General features: G+C 39.2%; 1 protein-coding gene across 4 annotated transcripts in view; it reads left to right on the forward strand.

Moving 5' to 3' along the window:
* The window catches only part of INPP4B (inositol polyphosphate-4-phosphatase type II B), an 880599-nt gene that overhangs the window by 542954 nt on the left and 322083 nt on the right, over positions 1 to 15562 (forward strand). For all 4 annotated transcript variants that reach the window (XM_082610957.1, XM_082610958.1, XM_082610956.1 and 1 more), the window contains one exon: positions 15215 to 15333. In XM_082610957.1, the coding sequence (XP_082467083.1) occupies positions 15215 to 15333 (119 nt within the window). The remainder of the gene's footprint in view (positions 1 to 15214; positions 15334 to 15562) is intronic.

The following is a 15562-nucleotide window of genomic DNA, read 5'->3' on the forward strand; positions in this document are numbered from 1 at the left end:
CCATCTGATCCTCACAATAACTCTGATTAGGCACTGTTATTATCTACATTTTGGAAACTGAATTATGGAGAGGCTGAGGAGTTGAGATTTGAATCCCACAGGCTCACTCTAGAGCCCATTCTCTTCGACACTGTGGATTGTGCGACATCCGAGAATGAAAGAAGAAAAATGCACTTTTGGCTATTTCAGACCCCAAAAGTTATTTTGTTGTTAACAGGGAAGAAATATCCTGGACTTAAAAGTAAATCAAGGAAGATGCATGAGAAGGGAACACACCTTTAAGACCATGGCTTTTAAGTGGAATTCTCCCTCATTTTTATATTTGTCATTGTATCTTTAATTCTGTGTCTGAGAAGTAAACCATCAGATCTTAGGATCACGTCCCTGGAGCACTCCCTTCAGCTGGAATGTTGATCCTTGCTCTCCTCTGAATTCCACAGTGTCATTTGCTCAAGACACTTGACTTCCTAGGAGGGGTTTTAAACTCAAGGTAGTTAAAACCTGATTTCTTGATTCCCATTTCCTGTCCCTCCCAAACATTTTATTTCCCCAATGATATACATCTCCTTAAAAGACATCACCATCCATTCTGTTTTGCAAATCCTCAAACTCTTAACTCTTTCTTGATTCTTCTTTTTCCCTAACCTCATGTCAAATCCACCTTCAAGTCCTATACTTTCTATGTACAAAGTGTATTCTGAATTTGATCACCTCTATCCGTTGCCACCGATATCGTTCAATTCTCAGCCGCTGTCAGCTCTCACCTGAGCCGGTTAAGGGAGTCCTCCTAGGTCTGCTTGTGTCTGCCTCTTACCCCTTCACACTCCCTTCCTGATGGGAGAACCAGAATAAATAATTTAAAAATATAATTGGGATTTCTTTACTTCCCTAGTTAAAATCCTTCCATGGCTTCCATTTCACTTAGAATAAAATCGACAGAGGTAGACAAATATCATATGATATCACACATGTGTGGAATCTAATTTTTTTTAAATGATATAAATGAACTGATTTACAAAACAGAAACAGATTCACAGATTTTGAAAACACACTTATGGTTACCAAAGGGGGATGTAGGGGGAGGAATAAATTAGGAGCTTGGGATTAACATGCACACACTACTATATATAAAATAAACAAGAACCTACTGTCTAGCACAGGGCACTCTACTCAACAGTCTATAATAACCTATATGGGAAAAGAATCTGAAAAAGAATGAATATATATATATATATATATATATATATATATATATATATATAACTGAATCACTGTGCTGTACACCTGAAACTAACACAACATTGTCAATCAACTAGACTCCAATAAAATTTGAAAAAAAGAATAAAATTGAAATATCTTACCACAGTCTACAAGGCTCTTAGGCAGCAGGCCCTTCTCACCTTACCTGTGCTGATCTTCCAGCTCACTCTGCAGCCTTACTCTCAACCTCATTTGTCTTCTTTTTGCTTCTCAAACAAGCCAAACATTTGGGTCTTGGCATTTCTTCTCCCCCCCTCCCCGCCCCTCAGCTGGCCCCTTGGTAAGTTTTAGATCACAACTCAGATGTCACCTCATCAGAGAAGCTTTTCCTGATTCTTGCTTCTCCCAACACTCTCAATTTAATCACCCTGTTTAAAATGCTCACTAAATTATTTTTTTTTAACTTTATGTCTTGCTAGACCGTAAGCTCCATAAAATAGAGAACTTGCTTTCCTATTCACTGCTATGAAACTGTCACCTAGAATCATGCTGGGCACATTTAGATATTCAGTAAATATCCATGAACAGAACGCAGGCATGAATGCCATTGCTTTTTTTTTAAATTTTCAAATAAACTGCTTTAATAGATATTATAACATAGCACAAAAAAAGCTAATGTATCTTGCACAGTATATATATATATATTTTTTACAACTTTATTGGAGTATAATTGCTTCACAATGATGTGTTAGTTTCAGCTTTTTGACTCACATTTCTTCATAAAATAAATTTATAGGTTTAGAAATGACCTTGAAATGTTTTGTAATTGTCGCTAACACAGTTGTTTGTAAAACACAATTCATTTTAGTATTCTCAGTGAAGACAATTATTTAACTGTTGATATTTTGTCGTTAGCAAATTATATCAGGAAGGGCAGAGCCTGACTGCCCTTGGGGTTCATCTAGAGAGAACTGACAGGAAGAATCAGTCATGGGCCAAGCTGAACAAGTGGGTTCTGTAACTAGACTAGATCGCTGACAATTGCTCATCTGTGTAGAACTTTATGCCCTCAAATTCTTCACAAAGTAACTTCAAGGTTCCTGTACTATGATAGCATCAGGAAGCAAGCTATCTTCCTATAGAGATAATGTTAAGAACATATATAGACAAATAACAAGAAGCATAACAGAACTAAAATAGGAGAAATGGACGGAGGTCCAGAGATTTGAGCCTAGATTTCAGCCTCCCACGTGTAACCCTGAGAGAAGGCAGTACAAGGGAAGTGTTTGAGAGCATGGGCTGGGCTGCCACTATGAGAGCATTTGAATCCTCATCCTGCTACTGGCTACCTGTGTGATTCTGAACAATTTCATGTTGATTGGGTTGTTTTGCAGCTTAAATAAGCTAGTGTACGTAAAGCACTAAGAATGGTGCTAGGTGTATAAATGATTGCTTAATGATATTTAAAAATTACTGTTCTGGGTTAATCCCTTACCCTCTCTGAAAATCTGATTCCTTGTCTGTAAGTTGTAGATAATAATTCTTATTTCACAGAGTGTTTGAGCTAATATACATGAAAGGGAGAAGTACATTATTAATACATCATTAGGAAATTAACAAATCTCTTTTCCCCACATATATTCACAAGCACTCAGTGAGAATAACTGTAATTATCATCCTCATTTCCTGAGGAGGATACCGAGATTCCATAACAAATCCAAAGTTACCTGGTCAGGACTGGAATCTACGACCCTGAGCCTTTGACTGTTTACTACACAGAGCAAGAAAGAACTGCCAGGGAGACCTTCAAACAGAAGGTCTCTCATATTCTTATCTTACCTAGTCTCCCACATGTCTTGGAATTGCTGCGAAGGTGGTTCTTCTCTAGTTTAGTTTGGGTAGTGTAAACAACTGCTCCTTTGTTCTGAAACTTCCTGTGTAGCTAGGGCTCTGAAGCATTCTACATTCAGCTCACAGGTGCTCTGCTGAGCTTGAGGCTCTCCTTGGAGATCCCCATTATTCTGAGAAGTGTGCTCTTTGTTCCCTTCAAACTTGGTTTCTCTTAGAATCAGGCTCTCCCACTCTCAAGCTGTGCTATTTCCACGTGGTGTTGAACTTGTGGATTTTGCTCTGAATAATTAGACCCCTCCTGCCCTCAAGCTAGTCCACATTTGATGTCTCACCCACAGACTCACTGTCTTTCTCCTCTTGTGTCATGTCTCCTGATTCACTAGTCATTTCTAGCTTTAGCTTATCTATACCAACCTTGTTTTATTTCCTGTGAGTCAACTGTCTTATGATGGGAGAATTGACACCCTTAAAGCTCCATATTCAACATGAATATTGAGATTTTCTTTTGTCTACAAAAAAATCACACGTATGATTGACTCAAGGGACTCAGGAGAAATAGGGAGTGATAACTTGCCCCTCCACAAAGGATGCTCCAGATAGAGACAATGAAATGGGAGGCTAGTCATCCCTCCAGGACCACCTCTTCCTCTCATGCTTCTCTTCCCCCACTTGCTTCCTAATCTATCCATGTATGGCTTTGATTTAATACTTTAAATCTACTTGTAAAATATTTGACACTAGAGGGGTGGGAATTTCATAAAAGACTATTAATTCCACATATAACTACCAAGTCCAATACATTTATGGGAAAAAATTACTGAAATTTAAAAAAATTACCTTAATTTAAATACCACCTTCTAAAACTTAGCCCTTGGGTGCAATATATAGAGTACAATTTTTCTGAAACATTTTGGTTCAGGAAAGCGTGTCTGAAAATTGCCTCATGCAGGATTTGGTGAAACCCAGACCATGAGTCAGTGTTTTGTGTGTGAAATCATCCAGGTTAAACAACTGCCTTCCAGAGCACTTCCTACTTCCTGCCCAAACAGATGGACCTCAGATTCCCTCAGGAGACTGTCAAACCCTGAAGATAATGTTCTCAGGTCCCAATTTCCTTTTTTTCTGCCTCAGACTCCCAAATACCTTCTGGACATCATTTTGTGTCCTCAGTTAGAGTTCATCAACTTGGAGCACACTTCTCTTAGCCATCCACACTTGGCAACTCAGGCTCTGACTTTCCGGCCACCACTCCTGTAACTAACTGTCTCCACCAGCCATGCTAGCTTCATCTTGTGGTTCAGAGGTAAATCAAGGAAGCATCCCCTCCCCGCTAACCACGTGCCTGGCTGGATCCACTGATGGGCTCTATGCTTGTCCTGAACGGGAACCCTATCGGCTCCTATGTCAAACTGGCAGTTCTGGAAAAATATTGTCATCTTGGTCCCTGGTCGGGTATAAGATTGAAGGTTGTTGCCTGTGTTTCTTCCTCTTCTGCAACCCTAGTTGTAACACTACAGATTTCCATTCACTGACTCACACATTTCTTTTAGTATTCAGAGGGACCAGCTTCCATTCTTTTTTTTTTAACTTTTTTTTTGTTATAAGCATTACTATTTATTACTATTATTATGCTCACTTGCAGTTTCCAAAATTTTTGTATGTATATATTGATTTTTTTTACAACTTTATTGGAGTATAATTGCTTCACAATGGTGTGTTAGTTTCTGCTTTATTACAAAGTGAATCAGTTATACATATACATCTGTTCCCATATCCCTTCCCTCTTGAGTCTCCCTCCCTCCCACCCTCCCTATCCCACCCCTCCAGGCGGTTACAAAGCACCGAGCTGATCTCCCTGTGCTAAGTGGCTGCTTCCCACTATCTATCTATCTTAAGTTTGGTAGTGTATATATGTCCATGCCTCTCTCTCGCTTTGTCACAGCTTACCCTTCCCCCTCCCCATGTCCTCAAGTCCATTCTCAAGTAGGTCTGTGTCTTTATTCCTGTTTTACCCCTAGGTTCTTCTTGACATTTTTTTTTCTTAAATTCCATATATATGTGTCAGCATATGGTACTTGTCTTTCTCTTTCTGACTTACTTCACTCTGTATGACAGACTCTAGGTCCATCCACCTCATTACAAATAGCTCAATTTCGTTTCTTTTTATGGCTGAGTAATATTCCACTGTATATATGTGCCACATCTTCTTTATCCATTCATCTGATGATGGACACTTAGGTTGTTTCCATCTCTGGGCTATTGTGAATAGAACTGCAATGAACATTTTGGTACATGTCTCTTTTTGAATTATGGTTTTCTCAGGGTATATGCCCAGTAGTGGGATTGCTGGGTCATATGGTAGTTCTATTTGTAGTTTTTTAAGGAACCTCCATACTGTTCTCCATAGTGGCTGTACCAATTCACATTCCCACCAGCAGTGCAAGAGGGTTCCCTTTTCTCCACACCCTCTCCAGCATTTATTGTTTCTAGGTTTTTTGATGATGGCCATTCTGACTGGTGTGAGATGATATCTCATTGTAGTTTTGATTTGCATTTCTCTAATGATTCATGATGTTGAGCATTTTTTAACTTTTAATTTATTTTATTTGTAGTTCAGAGCTTAAATACACAGATAATTACTTAGCTTAGTTTTGGATACATTTAGTGTTAGTTATCAATAATATACCTGAGAGGAAATTCCTGTGACTGAAGGATATTGAAAACAAGAGAGGGTAGGTAGGAAGGCAACACAGGAGACTCACATCTTGGAAGACCCTTTATTCAAGTGGTAATTGAATTTGTGTGAGAAGTTCGGTTACTGCTTTAATAAGAAATAGAGAAGAATGAAGGGTTGAGAACAGCTTCCATTCTTGGAATAACATTTTCATCCTTTCTTAAGCAGCACATATGTTCTTGCTGAAAAGAGTGGCAGAAAGCTGCACGCACGCGTTTCTGAAGTGGAACGTGGATTTGGAGCATGCGCACAGAGAGCCAAGTCTGAACAAACTATTAGGCGATGATGCCAGGCCAGTTTGGGGTTTACATCATATAGCGTGGGAGGTCAAAACCGGAAGAGACACGAGCACAGGCTTGTTTTTAATTCAACTGCTTGAGAATGGAGTCTCAGCCATCTAGGTAGTATTCATGAAAACAGGACAAAATAGAATTTTCTGAGGATTGAAATGAGAGAAGCTGGGGGGAGCAGGGGATGGGCTGGAGAATGGGAGTCTTCTGATACAGACAACAGTGATTTGAACCAGATTTGCTCTTTTCATATGCAAATACGCTGTCTTCTGTACAGCTGGCATCTTCGCTTCAGAGCAGGATCAAAGAGCATTTCCCGAGAGCACCATTGTTCCAGGCAGAGGCTCCTCTTCTCTCTCTCTATAGATTGTTCAATGATACTTAAATTGAGAACCAGTACTGAGTGGTTAGTTTTAGTGTAAGCTTTCCAACTGTAGAAGTGAATTTCATCTTCTTGGCTATTTGTTGTTAAGGCCAACATTTTTTTTTTAAACACACACAGATACACATAAAATATGGTGGCATATTTTTATGTTGTTTTGTTATGGGGGGAAAAGTAACACATTTTATTTCTGGACCTATTTCTCAACAATCTGAATCTGGCTTTTTACATCAAGGAAATTAGTTTAATTTATAAATGAGTCAGTTGTAACAAAATTTAGCAGTGGTGCTCAAATCTCAGTGTAGCAAGAATTCTGAAGCAATATTTCTATAACACAGTCTCTTCAATTCCCTCATGCAAATTATTACGTATATTCCTCAATAACTCTGTCATCTGCTTTCTCCCTATGGCATTAGTCTCATCCTTTCCTCAAGTTTTATTTGGATTCTATTTTCAGGGTGTTGAGAGTCTTAAAATTCTCCTTACAAAGCTAAATCACCAATGAACATGCAGCGGACCAGACGGAACAGAATGATGTTATTGACAAAAAAATTAACTGGGCTACTGAGCTATTGGTAATAAATAAATAAATAGTCTTCATGATCTACAAATCTGACTGATTAGTCAAAAATATGGATATGGAACTAATGGAATGATGAGGCGGCACTAGGCACATTATTGTTCTGAATTTGAGCTAACACAAGGAAAGTTTAAGCCTAATGCCACATGATGCATAATAAGTATGCAATAAATTGTGCTTCCTACCCCTCACCCCCATCTTCTCTGCATGCTTCCTTTATTATCTTAATTGAGAATAACCTTAAAATTTGTGTTATATTAGCATTTTTTTTCTTTTTTTTATTTTTTGGTTGCACCGCATAGCTTGCAGGATCTTAGTTCCCCGACCAGGGTTTGAACCCTTGCACCGCATAGCTTGCGGAATCTTAGTTTCCTGACCAGGGTTTGAACCCATGCCCTGTGCACTGGAACTGCAGAGTTCTAACCACTGGACTGCCAGGGAATTCCCTATATTAGCATTTTATTGTTGTAGGAAAGGGGCAAAAACCGTAGGATTCTTTCAGTATATCTAAGGAATTCTTTCATTAGGATGGCTTTATTTATTCATTTATTTATTTAGTCATGTGTGTGTGTGTGTGTATTGATTCCCTAGATTGATTTCTTATCTTTCACCCTTAAACACTGAGTTGCTTTTTGCCCTCTAACTTTCTAGAAACCTAAAATTAATATTGTTTGTTCAAGTTATGTGGGTATACTTATCCTCCTTGAAAAGATTCCAATTTTGTATTTAGAACATTAATATTTTGAACTCAGTGTCTTAAAAGACAGAAGAAAACAAAACAAAACAAACAAAAAATGAAAGAATAAAGAAGAGAAAGAAAAATAAGTCCAAATTTTCTAATCACATTTTTCACACCAACTCTTCTATCTACAGTTCTTTAATTTTCCCAACAAATATTGCTTATGTTGCCAGCTATGCATGGTTCACATACTCTTTAGGGAAGTATGTGTAAATTAAAATTTCCCACACAACAGTGAAGGGGAAAATAGCACATTTTTGTTTTACTTCTATGAAGACTGAAAAAATGGTTACTTAACTGGATGGAGAAGCTGTAGTTTATTAAGAGAGATGTATTCCTGACCCCCATAGTCCCAAGTCTTATCAATATACAAGTGATGATTTTGATAACCTCATCTTTCCGAGTGATGAGAGAAACATGTTACTGAGGACATTTGAAATAGTAGATAACACATAGCAAAGACATTTGAGAAAGCAGAAGAGAACACAAATGAGAAAAGTAATACCAAATGAGAAAAATTACAGAAAGTAGGCTCTATCAGTTGAAAGTAAGCTAAAATAAACAGGGAGGGCAAGATGTGATGCTAAGCTCAATGAATCAGGGACTCAAAGATTCTACAGAGAATACAGAATGAACATGGGAAAATATTATTAATGGGCATAAATCAGCTCAACATGATATAGAGCCACATTTGTCTAAGAAGTAGCCTTAAGAACATATTCAAAAGTGAATAGCGTGTTCCTGATTACTTATGAAATGCTCCTTGTGTGGATATTAGTATGAGTCCAGGACACTATACATTCTACCATTTTACTATAGAAGATGGAATTATCATGGAACGCGGTGCCCTGGGAACGAGGCAGTGTTGTCTTCTGAATCCACTCAGTAGATCTGAATTGTAGAGGTTCACATCCTAGGCTTCAGAAAATTGCTGTCTTAGAATTCCTGAGAGGAAGGAAGAATAAATAACAGAAAGGCAGAAGAAACTAAACGTAGGAAAGCGTATTGTACTGGCAATTAGCAGGGCTATTAAGCTTTTTAAATGTAACATATATTTACATTGTATTTACATCTGTATTTATATATCTCTTAATGTATGATGTCAATTCATTTAGTCTAGATGTAATCACTGCTCTAGAATGGTAGCTGTGAAACCATACAAAGGAATCCAGTAATTTATAGGACTGGGAACATAACCCAAATTGGCATATCAGTTGATAAGTGGCATCTACTTTTCTGGAGTACAAGGAGCAAGGATATATATGTCACATTTTTGAGAAACCTAACCAAACATTAAGAATTTGGGAAGTAAATAGAAAACTGCATTCTAGGCAGCAAGAGACTTACCCACAGCCTTAGGGAAATGGCTGATTCTCTTAGGGATGGTAAAATAAGAATAGTGCTATTGGGGGAGCCTGGAGCTAGATGGTTATTTCCCTAAATCCCTGTTTGGATAAGGCCGCTTTCCTGTTCAAGATGCCCCCTATTCTCTGTACCCTGGCCCTTTTTGCCCTTGAGGGGCATGGATTTACCTCTTCCATTTTCCCTATGAAGAGTCTGGGGTGGGGAAAGAGGGGGGAAAGAAATGAACTTTCATCAGGGGAGGTTTGTTTCCATCAGGCTATATTGGGTTTGAGTTGTAACATTTTTTTTTAATTGCAAGAAAAAGAAGCTTTATAAGCATTCACAGCCTTCTTTTTTTTTTGATGAAGGAATGTACAGAACAGAGGAGCAAGTCATCCCATTACCCCTTGGGACATCTCACTTGTTAAGACAATGACTCGTTGTGGACCAACTTTCTCTAAGTATTTTTTATTTATTTTTTTGGCCATGTGGCATGCGGGCTCTTAGTTCCCTGACCAGGGATCAAATGCTTGCCCCCTGCAGTGGAAGCGCAGAGTCCTAACCACTGGACCACCAGGGAAGTCCCTCTTTAAGTAAAAGAACACTAACCTCCCAGATAAATCCCTGCATAGAGAGTGAGTTTACCATTTACATGTAGTACATCTGAGGTCAGACAGAAAATAAATAAAGCTTTCTGCTATTTTTGGCTTCTCATTTGGAAGTGTCTAGTCAGAGGTGAAATTAACAAGTATAAATGTGCACATCTGGTTTCACAGAAAGCAATATATTAATAATAACTATGATTGCTGAAATTAACAAATAATCCAGTAAGGGGTTTAAAATTTTTTTGTATTGAAAACAAGAAGGTACCAAGAAATCACAGGTATATATTTAATAAAATACTTTTATTAAAAAAGAATAAGGTTACATAAAATCAGGACCAACCTGGGATATCTTGAGCATTTAATTACTACCAGAATATTGAAGAGATAAAATCCATTTTTGTGCCAATATATAATTATATTCATATCAATCTTAATATATAATAAAATGATCTATTATGTGCCTAGCATTCAACATATATTACTTCATATAATCTTTATAGCAAATCTATGAAATCTGTCCTTTGACTTCCACTTTACAGATAAGACAATAGAGACTGAAAGAGATAAGAGTAATGTATCCAAAGTCACATAATTCCTTAGGCTAGATCCTGGTTTCAAATATAAGTTTATCCCGAGTTGAAAAACAAACAAGCAAACATTTCTTTTTTCTCTGTTTGCTCTCCTGTGTGGTTTCTTCTTTAAGCCTAACTTTCCTCTGGCTAATTTAAGAGCAGAATTGTAGAGATGTGGGAATTCATGTCAAAGTCTCCCTCCACCCGCTCCCGCTTGTGGCCATTGCTTTTTCTAGAGGACTGAGGATAAACTTTGCTCGATGCTACTAACACTGAATGGCAGGAAGAGAGATGAGATGGAGTGGGGCAAGAAAAATGACCTGCCTACACAGAAGAAAGAGTTCTTAAGGGGAAAGAGACATTGCTTGGAGTCAGCCTTGAACTCACAGTACACCAGTGGCTAAGGCCACTGCCCTTGTGAAAGCCTGTGGCAGGCACCTCTGCTTATTTGCACACTCCATAGCCAGGGCAGGTCTTAGAACAACTAGGATTTAACCAGTGCTGCTGAACGCAAAGGCATCTGAACCGACAGTTGTGTTCAAATTGATTATTGCTGGGGCTGAGCTCTCTGGTAGAAGAGTCTGGAGACAATTTTAGGCTTCCAGCCAATGTTGGCTAGAAGGATGGAACGGCTGTATGGACTCAAAAGACTTGACGTGCTTTAGAAATGATGGCTGAATGAAACAAAAACAGATCTTTTATAAAAATGGTATTTTGGGGTGGGCAGAATATTAATTCAACAAGAACCCAGAAACCCCCACCCTTTAGCTTCTGGATTCTCAGATATTAGAGGAATTATAGGAGCAACAGATGATCTGCACTTCTCCCTAAGAATCCAAGTAGTAGCTTTAAGCATCTAGATCGGAGGTTGGCATCTTCTGGTCCTTAGGCCAAATTTTGTCACAGATATATCAGTTTAACTTATACAATGACTGGGATTTCAAGCTTTGGACAAATCCTCAAATCAAGCCACATGGGCTTTTATCTCTTCAGGCAATGAATTTGAATGGAGGGCCTCTCTTTTGGTACAGCATAGGTTTCCAGTTTGCTCAGTGCCTATCCCTCTCCTGAAATATTGAAGCTCGGTTTGTTTTTATCATTACACTTCTATTGAGGATTCCCTTCCAGCAGAGAGCTGTCTGGATCCTGTACAAATCTGAGCTGGGAATGCCTGTGAGCATCTCATTCACCAGCACTGATGATGGAAAGTGAATTCTCACGTTGCCAGTTACTATAGCAAAGGTGACAGGAAAAACAGTCACTTGTAGCTCTTTTGTTTTTTTCTAAAGAAAAGTTTCAAATTGTAGTTTAAAAAAATTATTCATTACTTTTACATTTTGATTTTCCCCTTTTTATTAAAAAATAAACAATTCAGTGGACACAAGCACATTTGAATCCCAACCTATCAACATCTTGTATATTTAAACTCTCTCGGGCTCTGAGAATGCTTTTAAACAGCTCAGTCCAAAACAAAGCCAATAAAAAGGCAGAAATAAAAGTAAAAAATCTACTGGTGAGTGAATGATGGTAGAGAGGTATTTACTTGTTACCACCCATTTGATTCAAGAATTCTCAAATAAAATGAAACAACCAAAGAAAAACCCTGAAGTATTCTTTTAGTCCTGTGAGTTGAAGGCCATTTATGCAGGTCACTCCCTCGTAGAGTAGAATTTTGTGTGGGTAATGGGTAGTGCTAAGTATGGCTGGAAAATTGATATGACATTTTTTTTTTGATTTCTGAAAACAGATTTCTCAGGCTTCTTTAGTGGTTACTAAAAAGTTCCTATGCAGGTTATAATTTATAGTGACCCAGTCTCTGTGAAGCAATTCAATCACTCATCATTTATCACCCCTCCAGTGGGACAGTTTCAGGATGTATAGATCCATAGTGTGTATGGGTTTCACTTTACTAAATGCAATGACTCATGTACTAGTTTTATATTTACAAAGAAATATTGCACCTAATGATAGTTTCTTTGTTTGTTTGTTTGTTTTGTTTTGTTTTTTGCGGTATGCGGGCCTCTCACTGTTGTGGCCTCTCCCGTTGAGGAGCACAGACTCCGTATGAGCAGGCTCAGTGGCCATGGCTCACGGGCCCAGCCGCTCCACGGCATGTGGCATCTTACCGGACCGGGGCATGAACCCGTGTCCCCTGCATTGGCAGGCGGACTCTCAACCACTGCACCGCCAGGGAAGCCCCTAATGATAGTTTTTAAGGAGCTGTCTGAATATGGCTGAACCAATAAAAACCATTGTACAGAAGAATAAAACAGTAACTATTAGTAAATGTAGGTATTGATATTGGTAAATATTAGTAAGCTTTATTTTGCATAGAAAAGTCCATTCATAAAAAGGGACCTAATTTCTTCCTTGCCTCCATCCTGAGAAATAGACAGACGAGGAAACTGAGCATCTAAGAGTTTGTGACTTAAAGGCACATAAGTAGAAAATGAGGAATCTGGGACTACAGCTCAGGAAGTCTGACTGGTATCAGGGGCTTTCCCTAACATCTTGCCACATAAACGTAGGGAACAGTAAAATCTCTGGGCTGTCAGGAAGGAAAAGATGGACAGCCAAGATGTGACTTTAGTTGTTGTTGTTTTCTAGGCCATATTTTAGATCTAAAATATAAAGAAATACAAAGTGCCATTACAGTTGTTTTTACTTCATCAGTATTGGGGGAATCTGCAAATTGGGTTGGACTGAACATTTGCGTTTAATGGAGATTATCTCTATTTTTATTAAGAGTGAGTCTGAGAGGTTCGCTGATAAAATGGAGAACAGCAGCTCACTTCTGAGAACTAACCACAGCCCACAATCAAGCCTGATAAGAAATCAGAAAAGAATTAACTAACTTTGAGCAAACGTGTCATAAGTTCATTAGGTAGAGATGAAGCTACCAGCAGAAAGTGGACAAAATGCATGTGTGGGAAACAAATTGACTCCAGCTTCAAAATCTAAGGAGAGATATATGTCAATATCAGTAAATGGAGAGAGAGCTGTACTCTATGAGCAGAAAGCCAAGAGAATGAGTGATAAAATTAAACATTCATTAGGCAAGTGAAGGAAATGATCAAAATAACCACCAAAGAACAGTAAAGTCTAAATCTGTCTTTTTTTTTTCTTCCGGTGATATGTTGACATTATTGAAACCTTGCATCAGTATTTTCTAAAACTAGATCTCTTGGGTTAGACAGTAAAGAATTATGGCAGTTGGTCTTCCAAAGAGAGGTGCCATTGTCTGAGAGAGGAATTCAGTATGCCAAGAAAAGAAATGGAACTGCTGGGGTATGATGTAAGCAAACTACCAGAGAGTTCTAGTAATGTAAATGTGAGCACTTACTATTTCAAAGCCTCTAGTTCTTAGTATGTAAAAATGAAATAATAGTTCAGAGCACTATTTTGAGAAATAAAGCAATAATTGGCAAAAGGCCTCAAAAATAATGATAGCTAAATAAACTGTTGCTATTAATTTGTTCCAAGCATGCTTTCCTAAGCTTTCTTATATGGTTAGAGGCATATGGTTTAAATAAGGAACATTATAACAAAATACCGTACAGGAGTAAAAGGATCTCAAAGTCTGTCAAGAAGAAATTAAGAAGTTGAAGAATTTGCCCAGCATTGCTTAGCTAGTAGAACTGGCCGAAAACCAGGCCAGTTTCATTCCAAAGCTCCTGCTTTTTCCTCTGTTCCATTCTGCTTCTATAAATGAGCTGATCTGTAAGCAAAGGAAAGGTGATAATTACATTTATAATTTGCTTTGCTTTTCAAGTTTCAGGTTTAAACCGTAGTACCTCTGTCCTAGTAGGTGTACACTGTTGCAGAGCCAGAATGTAGCTTAAATACTTGGGACCTTCCCTCTCCTTCTGCACTGGTCAGAGGCATGAGATGTATATGGTATAGAGCCCAGCATACTCTCACCATGAATCCATGACCCGGGGCTACTGCTAGTCCCTGGTCCCAGCTCCAGCCTGACCCCAGCCCCCAGCTTAGCCTAATTTGAACCTCTTCCCTGTAGTGAGGACACTTTGCACGATACTTTGGGATCCAAATGCAGGTAGTAAAATTACTATTTCAAAGCCAGGTGGGGGAACACCTGAGCAGATATTGGACTTGCTGAAAAGGAGGGTTTTTTTGGACTTTTCTTCCCCAAATTGTGGGAATGATATGTGGGAGGAGAAAATATTCAAGTAAATATGGTATGGTGGAGAGCGTCTGTAATATGAGCCTGGTCTCTCAAGGGAAAGGTCTTACTTTTGTGGCCCCTGGGCAAGAATTAACCCATCATTTTTCTTCCACATTTCTGCCTCCCAGACTTGGCTGGAATCCTGGACAGAGGACGCTTTTAACCCCTCCACCTCCTCCTCTGCCCCTTGCCCGGGGCTTGCATGTTGCTGTGATAGGGGAGCCTCCCTTCCCCGCGTCTGTCCCTATGTAGGACTGTAGGAGGCCAGCTCTAGTGACTAGATAGGTAAGGACCAAGTGTGCGTTCCAACATTTGAACTAATCCAGCCAGTGTCAATAAGCAGAAGCGTAAAGTTCCCCGGATGTGGCCCAAGTCAGTTTACTTAGTCTAGGGGTGTGAATTAAAGCCCGGGGTTTAATGACTAATTAAAGTCGCTCAAAGCCCCTGAGCTGTGTGTGCAGGGTCACACATGAGAGCTGGGATCCGAGGGCAGTGGAGATTCGCCTGAGCTGCACATGTGGCCAGTGGAAATGAATTCTCAATTCCGCTCCGCAGCACGTGACTTCCTATTTCTGTAAGGTACTTCCAAGGGACTTCCTCTGTAAGATCAGCCAGAGTCCCAGAAGATTTCATTCAGCACCGGCGCTGAGTTTCCTTCCAACCCGGGACAAAAGTTTTCCCTGAGATACGATGTTAGTTTCTCTTCTTTCTCTTTCCTTTGTCATTGCCAGCATGCAAGGATCTTGTGGCTCCTGTGCGTGATCGCAAGCTGAATACACTGGTGCAGATCTCAGTAATCCACCCAGCGGAGCAGGGTCTGACAAGATACTCCAGCACGGAAATTGTGGAGGTGAGCGTGCTGTGTGCCTGATTTACTCTCGCTCTCTCTCAGTCTCTCTGGATTTGAGCAAACAGCTGAAATACTTTAGATTTTGGCCTGCAGCTATGCTAGGTTGCAGTCCCCCGTCATTTAGGAAAGCATACCTGAGGTTCCTAAGCATGCATTTGTAACTTACCAGAATAAACACATGGGGAAAGAACTTGCCTTTTTTTATGAAAGACCTATTTTTCTTTAGTAA

This window comes from Mesoplodon mirus (genome assembly GCF_964341445.2).
Source record: "Mesoplodon mirus genome assembly, chromosome: 2".
Taxonomy (NCBI): Eukaryota; Metazoa; Chordata; class Mammalia; order Artiodactyla; family Ziphiidae; genus Mesoplodon; species Mesoplodon mirus.